The sequence below is a fragment of the Astyanax mexicanus genome, chromosome 2, assembly GCF_023375975.1.
Source record: "Astyanax mexicanus isolate ESR-SI-001 chromosome 2, AstMex3_surface, whole genome shotgun sequence".
NCBI classification, from domain to species: Eukaryota; Metazoa; Chordata; class Actinopteri; order Characiformes; family Acestrorhamphidae; genus Astyanax; species Astyanax mexicanus.
Window position 1 is genome coordinate 58,505,214 of NC_064409.1, and position 15,320 is coordinate 58,520,533.

Consider the following 15,320-nt stretch of genomic DNA (forward strand, 5'->3'; position numbering starts at 1 on the left):
TTATGAGATACTAAGTCATAATTATGAGATAGAAAGTCATAATTATGAGATAGAAAGTCATAATTATGAGATGACTTTTTATCTCATAAATATGACTTACTATCTCATAATTATGACTTACTATCCCATAATTATGACTTTTCTATCTCATAATTATGACTTAGTTGAGGACGTTTTTTTTCTTCAGGTGGCGGAAATGGGCTTCCATACATCTGTTATCTAAACAAAATAAATAAAAAATGGATGTTTTAAATGAGCTATACCGGATGATACAGTATCCAAAGTTAAGTTTGTATTTAGTGTAAGATAAGGTACACTTGTTTGGTCTGATAAACAGCTCTGTTTTACAGAAATTTTGGGAGAACGTGTAATTAAGTAAACGTGTGTGTGTGTGTGTGGACAGGGGAAGTTTGGGAGTTGAGTGGGTGTAAAAAGGCTTAATCCCCTCTAGCAGAGAGAGAGAGAGAGACAGACAGGGAGAGAGTGTGTGTGAGAGTAAGTCACAGAGAGAGAGAGAGAGAGAGAGAGAGAGAGAGAGAGAGAGAGAGAGAGAGAGATCATAGTTAGCTCCTCCAGTGTAGTAGTAGATTCTCTCTCTCTCTGGTCAGCATGGCTGCTGTGTTGTGGTCGCTGCCCCTGGCTCTGCTGCTGCTGCTGCTGGGTTCTCCTCCTCGGTGCTCCGCGGTGTATGACGGTCCTCTCCAGGCGGAGATCTCCAACGGGACCTTCCACCACTTCTTCGTGCCGGACGGAGACTACGAGGAGACGGAGGACCCGGAGAAGTGCCAGATGCTGTTTAAGTGGCTGGACCGGAGACCGTGCGGCGAGGAGGAGGACCGGGACACGGCGGTCCGCCACGACTTCATCCTCCTGAAGCAGCAAGTGGAGGACTCGGCCCGCGTGCTGGAGAGCCTGGGCAGGACCATCTCCCACGACCTGGACGGAGAGGACACGTACGGGACGTACCTGCGGAAGGAGCTGGACCAGATCTCGGAGGCGTTCTCCGGCGTGGAGAAGTCTCTGCTGGAGCTGGAGGTGAAGTTCAAGCAGGGCGAGGACGCCGAGCACAGAGAGGAGCAGGAGTTCACCAAGAACTTCGTGAGCCCGGTGAACAGCGTCAGACAGACCCTGCAGGACACCCAGCTCATCTCCACCGGTCTCAGGGACAAGCACGAGCTCATCTCGCTCATCGTCCGCAGCCACGGCACGAGACTGAGCCGCCTCAAACACGAGTACCTCAACCTTTAACCTCCACCACTGTCTTCACCAGCTCAGACCTTCAGCTGAGACCTCTGAGAGACCTTACACCTGGATAAAGAGTCTTCTGTGGAAAACTGACTGAAGCTGGTTCAGCTGGTTGACCAGCTTAGATTTAGACTAATATTGGGTATGTTTTCATTTGGTTTAATGGTTTAGCTGGTCTGGACTTAAAAAGACCTAACTTGTCCATAAGTATGACCAGCAAGACCACTCCTGATGATCATCAGCATGATCAAAATCAAATGGAGCATACATTTAGCTGCCAAGACCTGTGTAACTATCTATCTTACCAGTAAAAGTGTGTTTTACCTGGATTATCAGCTTTTTAACCACCTTGACCATCAAATATTAGCTTATACCATCCAAAAACAGCTACCAGAAATAGCTGGTTGACCAGCATGAACAGCATAACCACCCTGCTAAAATATCCAGTTTAAGACCGTCCAAAGAAAACATACCCTATGCTTGTCAAGAGCTAGTAAGGAGCTAAACTACCAGCATAGAGTACATTTTCTCTGGATAATCAGCTGGTCCTGAGCTGGAATTGTTACCAGGGCAGCAACACCTAGCTGGTCCACAAGCATGACCAGCAAGACCACTCTGGATGACCACCAACAAGCCCAAAATCTCTAAATGCAGCATACACTATGCTGGTCAAAAGCTACGTGACAAGCTATCTTACCAGTAAAGGGTATTTTTTCACGTGGATTACCAGCTTTTCTACCACCTTAACCATCAAACTCCAGCAAAAGCTGGTCTTGAACTGGATTTTTCAGCAAAGTAGTGAGTAGCTACCAAAACACTGTCCAAGATCAGCTCTAGAAGACTTCTCCTGGACACAGATGGACCAAGTACTGTGTAAAAAAGCTATGCAGTTGTATGCAGGTCATATGCAAAAGTTCAGGCACTTCTGTTAAAATATAAGGTTATATGAATGAGTGAGAACAAGTTACAAGAGCCGCCAAATCTAAATATGAAATTTGTTCTGTTTCAATTTTTTTGTCATTTTGGAGAATTTTAATGGTCCTTTATCATAGTAGGGGTAAATAATGATGCATAACAGAGAAAGCTTTTTATATACATTTGTAAGGAAGCAAAATGTGTAGAAGTGTGTAACTTATTTTTACTAAACAAAATGTAAGTTGACCAGAGTTGCCCACATTTTGCGAACACCGGCATTTCATTAATAACGGACTTGAAAAATGCTACTTTTTGTTTCTTTTGAAAATCATATATGGAGTACAGAAGCTACTACATTAAGGGCATCATAAGGCTGGTCCTGCAGTCAGTGTAAACTGTTGCTACTGTCCTTTTTATTATTATTATTATTGTTATTTTTTGTCTCTGACTGAGGTAGAACAAAGTTTTGAATACTTTTAATAAGTTTGTGAATTCCTATACTACAGCATCTTTGTATGTTTTAATTTGGTCTAATTTGTTATGTCCCAGATGACTTAACTGTACTCTTTAAAAAATAAGATTGCCATTTCCAAATTCATATCCATGGTGTATTTATTTAATCCAATAAGATTAGTAAGGATTTGGTTCCCAGATCGCTTATTTATGAGTCAGAGGAGGAGCTGAAGCTGAGCAGTGTTCAGGAGGTTGGTTCAGAGAAGGCATTTCCTGTGCCAGGGAACAGTAGGTCTCTTTCCTCTTCTCCAAACCGCCATGTGGAGGAATAATCACGCTCCATGCATTGGTATGTAAAGAAAACGACCCATTCTTCCCTTTTCCAACCTCACGAGAGCCTCAGGAGATTCCTCTAGCAGACATCTCTCCTGTGAGATTGTTAAACCTATCCTGTGTACCTAATCATTAAACATAACATGCACTGTTCCATTTCACCAGACTCTTAAAGAGGACTTCAGAGATTAAGATGTGAGCAAAGTTGTTACAGTGGTTTCACAATGTGGAATGCTTTATTCTAGATAAAAGTAACCATGTCAAAATTGTTTACAGTGGTGGTGGTGATATGAAACAGACGTCTGAAGAGTTTTAATGCCTTTAAAGGTCGACTGTCAGATTTAACACTATTATAGTTTGTAATAATTATTGTATGATTAGTTGATTAATCTAATGATATAAGATATACAAGATACGATAAGAGATCAGATGTAAAATGGTTTAATAAGCTGATAATTGTAAATATAACAATGTGGATTAAGAACAACAATGCAAGAGCTTCCAAAACAGACATGAGAGGACCTAAATTATAAACCTCATGCAGAAACAATGCCAACAGCTAGGCTTAAACAGATATATAAGGCAAAAAAAACAGGTAAAGGTGATCAGCAGGAGCAGGAGAACAGTCTTTGATTCGTAAAGATAGATGACATCATGAGGGGTGGAATATGGAAAATTTAGTGGAGGCAGAATGTGTGACAACAAAGACAGCAAAAAATATTCTGCAACAAAAATACCTCAGTGATAAACAGCAACCATTTACCTGAAGTGGAGTTAAACTTTATCGTAACAATGATTTACAGTCTGTAGCAACAGCCTTTTAGGTTACATTTTCTCACTCGTACATGACCAGTAAAGTAAACAGAGCAATATAAAATGGCAAAACAACAATGTTAGAAAATACATAGGTCAAAGTTACATTATCCTAACAACAGTGATCCAGAAATGACTTTTAACATGGGGATTCGTTTCTCAGGAGGTCCTGGAGTAATTTTCTCTTTTATGGGGGTCCTCTGAGATCTAATTCCCATCTGGAACGACCATGCATGCGTTTTTCTGAGGTCCTCTGAGAAAATTACAGTCTAAGTTACCTACTGTTTTTCAAGGAACTCTGTGGTCCTCCGGTCTTGTCCGGACGCACATCTCTGACTTTAATCACCTTGCGTTTAACAAAATAACTATTTGTCCGCTGCCAGGCACCGTAACTACACTTTGGGCACGCGTTTTCACGGAGATCCACGTGAACACAACAGCGAGTGGAAAAGGAGGAGCTTCTAAACGTGATGTCATGTGACCGAGAAAGCCAAAAAACTCCTGTCCTCCTGTTTTTTTCAATTGCACTCCTGATGCAAGAGTTTTATCACTGAGTAAAGGGTGTAAAATATATTTTAAACAGACGTCCCTAAACATTCCTGTCTGGATAGGGCTTATGCTGGTAGGTTAGCACATTAACTAGCTCTTGACCAGCATAGAGTATGTTTTTCTGGATGACCAGTTGGTATTTAGCTGGATGTTTTAGCAGGGTGTGCTTCATGTTCTGGTGTATAACTGTTGTTGAGCAGTTCACTCTCCATGCCTGCCAAACTTTACACTTCTATACTTGATTTACCACCTTAATAAATTCACTTGTAATATTGTTACACTATTCAGTGTGGTGGTTTGAAGTTTGGGATGCATCCCATTTTCAGTGGCACTTTGCAACGATCAACACACATTATAAAGATTGATATGCAATATTTCTGTTATCGTTGATGTTAATTATGTTCACGACTCATCCCACCCTTAGTCATAGACAAAATGGCTAGCTATTATCTTACTGCAGACATCATTCAACTTCTGCTTTCAATCACCACCAATGTTAAAAAATTGGCAAGTTCCTCTGCAATTCACATCAAACAGCTCTGAATTACTTCATTTTACATCTCAACTACGACATTATGCAGAAATGTAGAAGAAAAAGAGTTAAATTATCTTTTAAGTGTTCACTGGAACATTTGAGCGTTTGAGGCTGTAGTATCATTTCAGCCACTAAGCACAATAATAATAACGTGCATATGCCTACTCATATTCCCTCAGGGGAAGAACGCAGCCTTTCCTGTTAATCTATCCTCCGAGGTTGAGTCTGGAAGCTTGGAAGCAGTAGGAGAGTGAATTTGCTAACTGCCTAATGTTAGCAGATCTGGCTCCTATTCAGCAGGCGGCTTGAGTACGTCCATCTGGATCCAGTTTCGGGTTGTTCAGCGGAAACAAAAAAAAAGAAAAGAAATATGTTTGGGTTCATTGCTTTCAGCATCAAAGGTGCCTCTTGCATGCCTTTCAAATTTGAATCTACGGGAGCGAGAAGTGGCCAAGCCAAACTGATGTGTTGATTTTGGTAGACGTGGGAAACTCACACGCTCTGTAGTAGGATATGCAGTGTGGCCTCATCATTCTGTCTGTAATTTAACAGCCAGATTAAGTCAAAGTGTGTTGGCATATTAGCTGCTCAGACTTGGTAATTAAGGCTGTGTGCCAGTCGTATAATACACACCAGGAGTATTACCGTAGGTTTAAACTAAATGATAATCTTCATAGTGGGATCTGACAGGTTAGTACACAAAATATTAATGACCAACCTGTGTTGTACTAACACTGAAGTGTTGGTGCTACATATACATGCATGCTGCATTGTCCAAAATGTTTTTTTCTAATACTGTCTCTGTGTCTTAGCTAGTAGTTGAAGGTAGGGAGTTGCTGAATGATGTCCGAATCAAATGTTGTATAAAATGCTGCTTGCTAAAGTACTAGTCTAGATGTATTTTCTTCTGTCTTATTGATTCTATGATCCTCCGGCTTAGCGCTGGCTTATCTCATGAGAAAAAAATGCAACATAGTGGTTTAAGCAACAACCTGTAAAATTTAGTGTTATTTTATATATTTGTTTTCAATGGGTTTTTTTATCCAGATGACAGGGGATGTCAGTATTCTGTAGTATTCTGTCACGATGATTACATATAGACATTTCGTAAAATAAATGGATATGACCTCAATAGTAGTATTTTAACTGTATTTAAGCCCTAATAATTGTGACTACATACACACAGTGTGAACTGCAGTAGGTGAAGAAAAAAGTATATATTTCCCAATCTATGGTTAATAAAAATTACTTAAAAGGGAATAATTGCTTTGTTTTGCTATTATTATTATTATTATTATTATTATTATTATTATTATGTCAGTGGAATTTAACTTAAAATGACAATTATATCACAAAATCCACAAAAAATGTTATCCTGAGAGGCCTAGTATTCTGGCAATGACATGCCATATTACTCTGTCACAAACGTCGTTTAGTAATCTTCATTGCAATGCTGCATTTGAACTAATCAGACAGCATTGTCAACAAGGCATCAAGGCAGCTGACTTTCATTTGGGACACAGCCATTGTTCAAGACTTGAGTAGCTTCTCGCTTTCTTAACTTTAACACTTTATCTACACTACATACTTTTCATTCCCAAAACTAGTTATTGTTAGTATATAGCAGGGGTTCGGCAATAGGCGGCATTATAGTTTAAATGAATGATAATGAAAAAAAATAATAATAAAATGCTTCTCTTGTGAGCTTTTGTTTACGGCCCTCCCCTGTCTCTCTGTCGCGTTCGGCGTGACTTGTTTTTCTGCCCATTTTTGGGCTCCCTATCTCCTTATAAATGCATTTTTTTTCCCGGCCGTGTCCCAATTCACTAGCTAGGGCAGCGTAGTGAGTAAGTGTATTGGACCGCTACCCTGACGACACGGGTTTGATCCCGCGTGAAGAGCGGTGTGTTTATTTATTTTTATTTTCTTCTTGGGTTTACCTGCTTTGAATTCAACTGTTCTGCAAATGTCTGTAGCACTCCACCCCATTACACTTCATTTTCCAAATAAAATTTGACCAATTTTTTTTTTTTTTGTGGCCCGCCACATAATGGCTTGGAAAATATCTGGCCCACGGCAAAACTTTATTGCAGACCCCTGGTATATAGTATACATGTGAATTAATTATATTATTCATTTATTATAATTTATTACAAGTGTTCTTTGGACCTTTTATCTTCTCTTCACTCTATCTGCACATTTGGATGGTTTTCATCATGCGGTCAGTTTCCTTTAAAGCACAGATTGCTGCTATTAAGGAGAGAGAGATTCCTGTGTGATTGTGTGTGCGGTGGGGTTGTGGTGTGTGTGTGTGTGTGTGTGAGAGAGAAAGAGACAGAGGGAGAGAAATAGAGAAAAAGGAAGTGTATAAAGTGTGTGTTCGTGTGTGAGAGAAAGAGTCTGTCCACATTCCTGGAATCTCCCTTCTGTAAACAAACAGCAGCCGGTGCTCATCATGGCTCCCCTGCTCCTGCTAAACACACACACACAGTCACACACACACAATCATTCACAGAACTTGTTTGTCTGTATCAACAAAGGCCTACAGCTATCTAAAGCCAAACTGCTAAGCCCACTCTCTTCTCTCCCCTCATTCAATCTCCATCTATCCCTCTCTGTTTCCTCAAGTATCCTAATCTCCCTCTAATAAACATCTGTGATCTGAGGGAAATCCACAGCGATTAAACTCCTGTCCAGGAAACAATGGGCATCATTCAGGAGAATATTGTGTTTGGATAAATCAGGGTATTCCTATCTCGTATAAACCCCACTGCAGTGTACAGTTAATACCAGGAACAGTGATGAGAGTTTCCAGCTCTTCTCCTGTTTCTCAGTTCTCTTCAGGATGCTGATGGCTCGCTCCTCTCTGTTCCTCTCAGTGTTGATGACTATAAACGTTCACACGGACGTGTCTCTGAGCTGCTGTGTCTTGTGACATTGTGGCAGAGGAAACATCCTGTGCATGTGAGTGCCACTGAGCCCCGTCCCAGCTCAGACCACAGCCTGGCCGCTCAGCGTGATGGGGCCTAGAGGGATAAAGCCCAAGTGCATGCTGGGAAAACAGCTGGGACCACACTTCCCAAAACATGGCAGCGCACAAAGATCAGCCTGTGATAAAAGATTTTGGCAGTTTTTGGAAAAACTAAATGCCAAAGGCAAAGAAATACACTGTTTAAACTATTTAAGTACCTGTAAATATTTTAATGCATGTGTTTACAGAGAAGCTTATTTTGCTTTTATTTCACCAAAAAGATACCTTTTGAAGAACTGAGTCTGATTTTTACATACGAAATAATTACCATTCAGGTTAAAAAAAAAAAAGAACAAACAGTTTTTTTTAGACTGCAAAACTGTCTTGTACTGTTTTCTGCATTGTTATGATGTGTTAACATCAAGCTAATCATTCAGAGTCCAATATTTATAGGTGCAGAACAAATAAAGGAGCATTAAGGATTCCAGATTGCACTTTTGCACAAGTTTATGAGTTTTAATGATGTTATGTATACTGTGACCATTTACTTTTCCCTAAAATGTTGTATTTACTACTTCCACTGGTTGTCAAAACAGCAGAGTCACTTGCTGTCTTCAAACGTCGACTGAAGACACATCTTTTCAAAGAGTTCCTAAACTAATCAAAAAAAAAAAAAAAAAGGTTCCCAGGGTTCAAAACATGTTTAAGCTCTGTGTATCTCTTGATCCTAGTCTACAAACTAGCTTTGGATATTTGAAGTAACATCGAAGCCCTGCTGTAAGTCGCTTTGGATAAGGGTGTCTGCTAAATACCTTAAATGTAAATGTTAACCATTTAACCATCTGATATATACATCCTTCTGATCAACACTGGAACACAGTATTATTTTATATATTATAAGTTTTTGTGATCTCTTTAGTGAGAATGTGCAAGTCCGCCAAGCAATAACCTCACTCGCTTGTAGTTCTAATTCCGTGTTTTTTTTTAGGTTAAGAATGCGTGAATGAGTAGACAAAGATGTCGGTTACACTTCCATCCCAAATCTAAACTCAGGAAGTGGTTTTAGACTGCTGAAAGGTAGCTCTCCAGGAGCAGAGTTAAAGACCTCTGATCTACATTCATCAGAGTTTATACCCACTAAGAGCTGCTAACTAACATAATAGCTTCCCTCATTAATAAGCACTCATGTGTAGTAGGGAAATAAATAGAGCAAAAGTCGACAGAACATAAAGAGTGTAAATTTCTAAGAGCTATGGAGTTTGAAAAATACAACAACAACAAAAAAAAAATTGGGGGTAAAGATTCCACCATGAGAAAGGACCTTAAGAATTACTATTTCATAAATACATGGAAGAGTTATGCCTAAATTATATCAGTACAAAAAAACAGGAATCACTGCTGAATTCACAGAGTTTGAAAGGTTAAAAGTTAAAATGACCTCCAATGTAAAACCTTAAATTAATAGATTTTATACTATAGCTTACATAAACTTAATATAACCAATACTACGAGGTTTTGTGTATCTTTTTAACTTTGAAGTTCTTTTAAGGTGCATCATCGCTTATAAAACTCCATTTGGTACATTTAAAATATACGGCTCTGGAAAAATAAGAGACCACTTATGAAATTATAAGTCTTTGATTTTACCATAATCAAGAGAAAAATGGATGATCACAAGCAATCAAACTAAGCTGAACTGCTTGAAGGAATGGCATAAAGTTATCCAAAAGCAATGTGTAAGACCGGTGGAAGATAAAATGTCTAGATGCATGAAAACTGTGATTTAAAACCAGGGTTATTCCACCAAATATTGATTTCTGAACTCTTAAAACTTTATGAATATAAACTTGTTTTCTTTGCATTATTTGAGCTTTAAAATAAATGCTTTAAATGAAGATATTTTTACTGTATTTGGAATGTGGGAGACATGTTGTCCGTAGTTTATTGAATTAAACAACAATGTTCATTTTACTCAAACATCTGCCTATAAATAGCAAAATCAGAGAAACTGATTCAGAAACTGAAGTGGTCTCTTAATATCCAGAGCTGAATATCTGTACAAGAAGGTTAAATTCAAACTTTTTATAATAAGGTCTACATTAAACTAATAATTCACTGCAAGGAAAACAAACGTGTTTCTTCTGTGGCATCACTCTGAAGAACACTTTTTGGCAGCTTTTATCTTTAAGAGTGTAGAAATGAGAAAATGAGGGTACTGAAAGCTAAATTTGAGGGAAAACTAATGACAGGAAGGGAGAGTGAGCTGGACAAAGAGTTTAATGTGTGAGTGAGTGTCCTTTGCTCTGGAAAAAGAGAGAGAGAGGAAGAGAGAGCTTGATTGTGATTTCCTCTTTCACTGGACTGCCTCGCCTCTGAGCCTTTCTCCCCCACAGGACCCCAGTCCAAACATAGCCGGCCCTACCCAGCCTGCCACAAACCTCCAGCTCACACACACACACACTGCTCTCACACCACAAGCACACGGCACAGGCCTGGAACACGGTTACAAAGCTGTAAAGTTAAATTCAGTGCAGATGATTTTATAATAGTTTAATTATGAATTATGACAATTCTAATGAAGGTGAGGGTGGGGGGAGGGGCACAGACAGAGAGAGTGTGAGAGAGAGAGAGAGAGGAAAAAGAAAGAAAGAGAGAAAGCAATATAGGATGGGGGTCATTCATGACACTTTACTTCTACTTCTGAAGTAAAGTACAAATAATATTATCATTAAAATATGTAATAATAGGAAACATATTCTGTATTGCATAAATTGCCATTTTCAACTCTTTTATATTGCTCATTCCTATGTAAAAACCTAAGCGCAGCACCAGTTCTACTATAGACTCCAATGCTATGTCACTTAATTACCTATCCAATCAGCTGCTACCTTCTTCCTTAAAATAACCAACACTTATTCAGTACCTTTGCTGCTTTCAGACACTGATGGCTCGTTTTCCCCCACTTACTTCTCCACCGCCTACAGGTTGGTCCCATTCAGGTGCCCAGGGGGTTAAATCCTCCCTGTCTTCCATGTACGACAAGATCTGCAGAGTCCAGACGTATCTAGATCGGGTCCGATGACGGGGCCTACGCCAAACATTTTATCCAATAAAAGATTTGTTCAACATTAAATATTTCAACTAATACGTTTGCTTCTGAAATCGTAATAGTTGAACTGAGAGAGAGACAGACGGAAAGAAAAAGAGAAAGATTTGATCAGAGCTTTAATAAGCACATGAACTATGTAATAACTTGTAAACTTTTTGAGACTTTAAATACTTTATGATTAATAAACCTAAATATCCTTCCAAATTTCCATTTGAAGAACGTATAATAATATATTAACTATTACAACTATTTTATATTACTAATTTCTTAGTAAAAATCCGAGATGAACTGAGAGAGTCAGAAACAGAGAGAAAGAAAGAGAGAGGGAGAGATTGAGAGTGTGGGGGTTGGGGGGCCTGAACGAGCGTTTGAATTATGCTGGTGTACGTGGGCTTGCAGCAGGGAAACAGTAGGAGGTTTAGTGTGTGAAAGTTACTCTGATTTAATGGATGCCTGTAATAAAGTTGTGCTCTGGAGCCTCAACGCCAGAAAGAAAGAGAGTCCAAATCCCAGACAGAAGGAAATGAGAAAATCTAGCCGTGTAAGTGAGATTCTCCTCATGTTTGAACAAATTGGAACATGTCTGATGAATATGTCTACTAAATATTCCTGATTTATGAGAAGAGCAGAAGCCTGGGTCATGCAGAGGAGGCTAAGTGCTCATGGTTAGTTTTATGTTGGTATGAACAGGAGGTGAAATATAGACAGGGTTTCCTCTGGTTAGAAGGAGCACACCGTGTTCAAGAAAACAGATCATGTTGATGGAAATGTAATAACTGGACTTTGTGGCTTTGCTGCTGTGACAGACAATTGCGACACACAAAGCTTATGAGAAAAAGTGAAGCTTTTACTGGGAGAATCTTAAAGCTAAAGTCAAAACTGCAAGGGCCAAGACTGAGACAGGATTTAGGCTTTTGGTAATCAAAACTGAGACAATACTAAGGCTTTTAATAGTCAAGACTGAGACAAGACTAAAAAGCTTATGGTAGTCAAGACTGAAAAAATACTAAGGCTTTTGGTTGTCGAGTCTGAGTGAAGACTAAAGCATTTGGAATGCAAGGCTGAGACAACACTAAGGCTTTTGGTATTCAAGGATGAGTTATAACTGAGACAAAACTAAGGCTTTTAGTAGTGAAATCTGAGTTATAACTGAGACAACACTAAGGCTTTTGGTATTCAAGTCTGAGTGATGACTAAGGCTTTTGGTAGTCAAGTCCCAAGTCATGCTTAAGGCTTTTGTAAGGTGAGTCCAAGTCAAGATCAAGGTTTTTGGTAGATGAGTCCAAGTAAATATGTAATTTCATTACACTGTATACCTGTACTCAGATGTAATGACAATAAAAGCCTCTTGACTTGACTTGGCTTGACTTGCCTTGTCTTGACGAGTCCAAGTCATGATCAAGTCTTTCGGTTAATGAGACCAAGTCAAGATCAAGTCTTTTTGTAGTCAAGTCCAAATCAAGATCAAGATTTCTATGCAGGATTACATGCGAAAATCATGCATGACTTGAGTTACTTCAGCTTTGTCATATGAACATAGCCTTTGGCTCAATTTTTGGGCTTGGTCCTGCCAGCTTTGTTTTCCATTTATATGTTATTTTCACCTTTTTTTTCTTTGACTCTTAGGTTTCTTTGTTTTTTGCAGATTGGTTGGATGACATTTGTGAATGTCAGTTATCACCAGTATCTGGAAAGTTTTAGGTTAATTAAACTATTCTATTTTCTACTTTTCTATTTTGATGGTCTGTCTTTTGAGCTTAATCTATTAATTGTAAAATCTTAACATCATATGAAAGCAACCTCATTTTTTAAAATATGTATAAATATTTTAACATGAAAACGCCATGGCTAAGAAGAATACAACAGTGCCACACTTTTGTTTCAAGAAAGGTTCAAAGCTGAGGCTTTTAAAACAACACAGGCCTAAATGTGGAGCAGAACTAAGCCATATGATAAATATTCATTGCTTTAACGTGGGCCGTGATTTTTATGGTGTTTATTTAAATGTACCTGCCAAAGATACTGGAGCTTTCCCAGAATTTAGCTGATTCAGTAGTAAGTGCTGACAAATTATGTTTTTAAAAAGAGCTTTACTTCACCTCTGTTTCATCCATCACTAGGCACCATTTGGCTTTTCCATTTGTGGTGCTTAAGGGTCATCCAGTTTTAGTACAGTGGAATTTTAACATTGTTGCATACAGGGTGTTCTTTAAGTCTAACCTGTGAAAATAACAAAACAAGTAGAAGTAACTAAATACGACAAAAAATAAAGAAAATCAGAATAATAATGTTAATATGTCTGCTCCTTTTAAAGGATAAAGATTTTTACTTTTTGAAGAGATGTTTACCTTCTGTCATACAGACCATCAATAAGAAAGTGTCTCTATCTTGCTCCAAATTAAATTAGTCAACCAAGACATGTTTAACATGAGGCAAACAGTGAGGAACTCTCGGGGGCTTGTCATTATCCTAGGACCTAAAAACTACACTTATATAATCATCATGATTCATTTGTTTGCACCCTGCAAGTGTTACACTAATGCTTTCCTCTTATTGCTAACTTTTGGTTGAAAAAGATACACATTTTAAAACACTAAATATTGTAATTAGATTTTTGTTTCAGTTAAGAACAATCAATTGAGCTCTCCCATGTTAGACCCAGTCTAGGTTTAGTTTGTAACAAAATAAAAGAGTAGGCTTTTTCATACCCTCTGCCAGGCGAATCACTGGACTCTAAGTAAAATTAACCAGAAAAAAAACAGATTTACTTTATTGAAAAAAAGATGAAGAAATGTGGCTTCAGGGGTGAGCAAAGAACAAAATAACAAAACCACCACAATTAGCAGCTAACTAAGACTAAAATCAAAAGATACACAAACACAAACTCCTTGCCACCAAAACAGGAGGAAAGACAGAGTGGCACTTATTCAAAGATAATACACTGCAACAAAACTAAAAAACAAGCAGAGAGCAAAGTGGATGTGCCAGGTTGACCTGAGCAGGATGTTTTTCCAGGTCATAAAAGGAAGAAGCCCTAAATGTCTCACTACAATCCTTTTATAGTGAGCTCTCCTGGTGGTCAATCTTGGTACTGCACACTGCAAAATAGACACAATAGACACAGAAGCAGCATGTTCACACAAACTAAGAAATATTACTTTTTTTTATATGTTATAAGGCGCACCGAATTATGAGGCTCATTTTAAGAAACACTATCAGAAATGTCTAATTCAGCAGGTCTCAGCGCTGGGTGATGGTGGGGGGAGGCTAAATAAGTTAAGTAAAGCTAAACTAAATAAACTAAACTGTAATAAAAAATACTTTCTTCAACAGAGCACTGGAACACAAGTCAAAGGAGCACTGGATGTTAATCTACACAGATTTCTTTCCTGAAAACTGTTTATTTGGGTGAGTAAAGCGCTTCCGTTTATTTATAGTAAGCTTAGATTCTTCCAGCTGAAGCCTTAGCATTGGTGGGTAACCGTTTGCGGCAGCGCTACAATAAGCAACCCTGAGTGTTCCAGTAAGCCAGGGCAATATTAGCTAGCGGTTGAACGACAAAAGAGCTATCACGGTTAATGCTAATGCTGCTCCAGCAGTTCTAGCTGTGGTTTGCAGCAGGCTGATAATACTCACCTCTGAACAGGAAAATAGCGGTTAGCGGCTAACGCTAATAATACTCCAGCCCGGTGCTGGAGAACTAAACTGAAACTCTTGTATAATGCTGTCCTTTAGTGGAGTGGCTTTCCTGCTTCTTACAACCTGACTGAAAAAATTCATACATGAGGCACACTGGATTATAATGCACACTGATAATTATTGGGAAAATTCAAGGATTTTAGGTGCCCCATATAGTGTGAAAAATATGGTATGTCCTGGAGTCATTACATACTATTAGAGCTTAACTAAATCAGACAAACCAAGCCTCCCTGAAGCTGCGGGAGTCTCCCGCATTTCGGTAGTGGCTCCCTGATGCCCACGAGTCACATATAATCTCCCGGAATTCAGAACGAGTGCCCCAAACGCGCACACATGCGACAGACTTTTTTTCTCTAATCGCGTGTGGGAAGGAAAAGGAGAAAACAGAGAGGGTTCTGATTGGCCGTTCTCTGCAAAGAGTCTGTGAGACAGCCAATCAGTTTTTAGTGTGGGCGAGGAGTGTTTTTCCTCCCTCCCAGACGGGATTTGTTTAGTGAGTGAGAGAAAGCAGATCATGGGGGAGGCAGGGCCTTCCAAAAAGAAAAAATATAAAACTCATTTCACCTCTGAATACTCTAAATTAAAAAAAAAAATTATTAAAAGTATTAATATTAATAAAAAATTCTGGCCAGGTGGGGGGGTGGGGGTAACCTCCCTGAAATCAACTTTTGCAACTTGGGATGTCTGCTAAATGCCTG

The 15,320-nt window shown here is 38.9% G+C and overlaps 1 protein-coding gene across 1 annotated transcript; it reads left to right on the top strand.

Annotated features, from left to right (window-relative positions):
- The first annotated feature begins 237 nt into the window (after positions 1-237).
- fibina (fin bud initiation factor a) lies at positions 238-5,726 on the top strand. Its single transcript, XM_007228222.4, has one exon. It carries the CDS (start codon positions 610-612, stop codon positions 1,246-1,248), a length of 639 nt encoding a protein of 212 aa, XP_007228284.3. The 5' UTR covers positions 238-609; the 3' UTR covers positions 1,249-5,726.
- Positions 5,727-15,320: the final 9,594 nt, after the last annotated feature.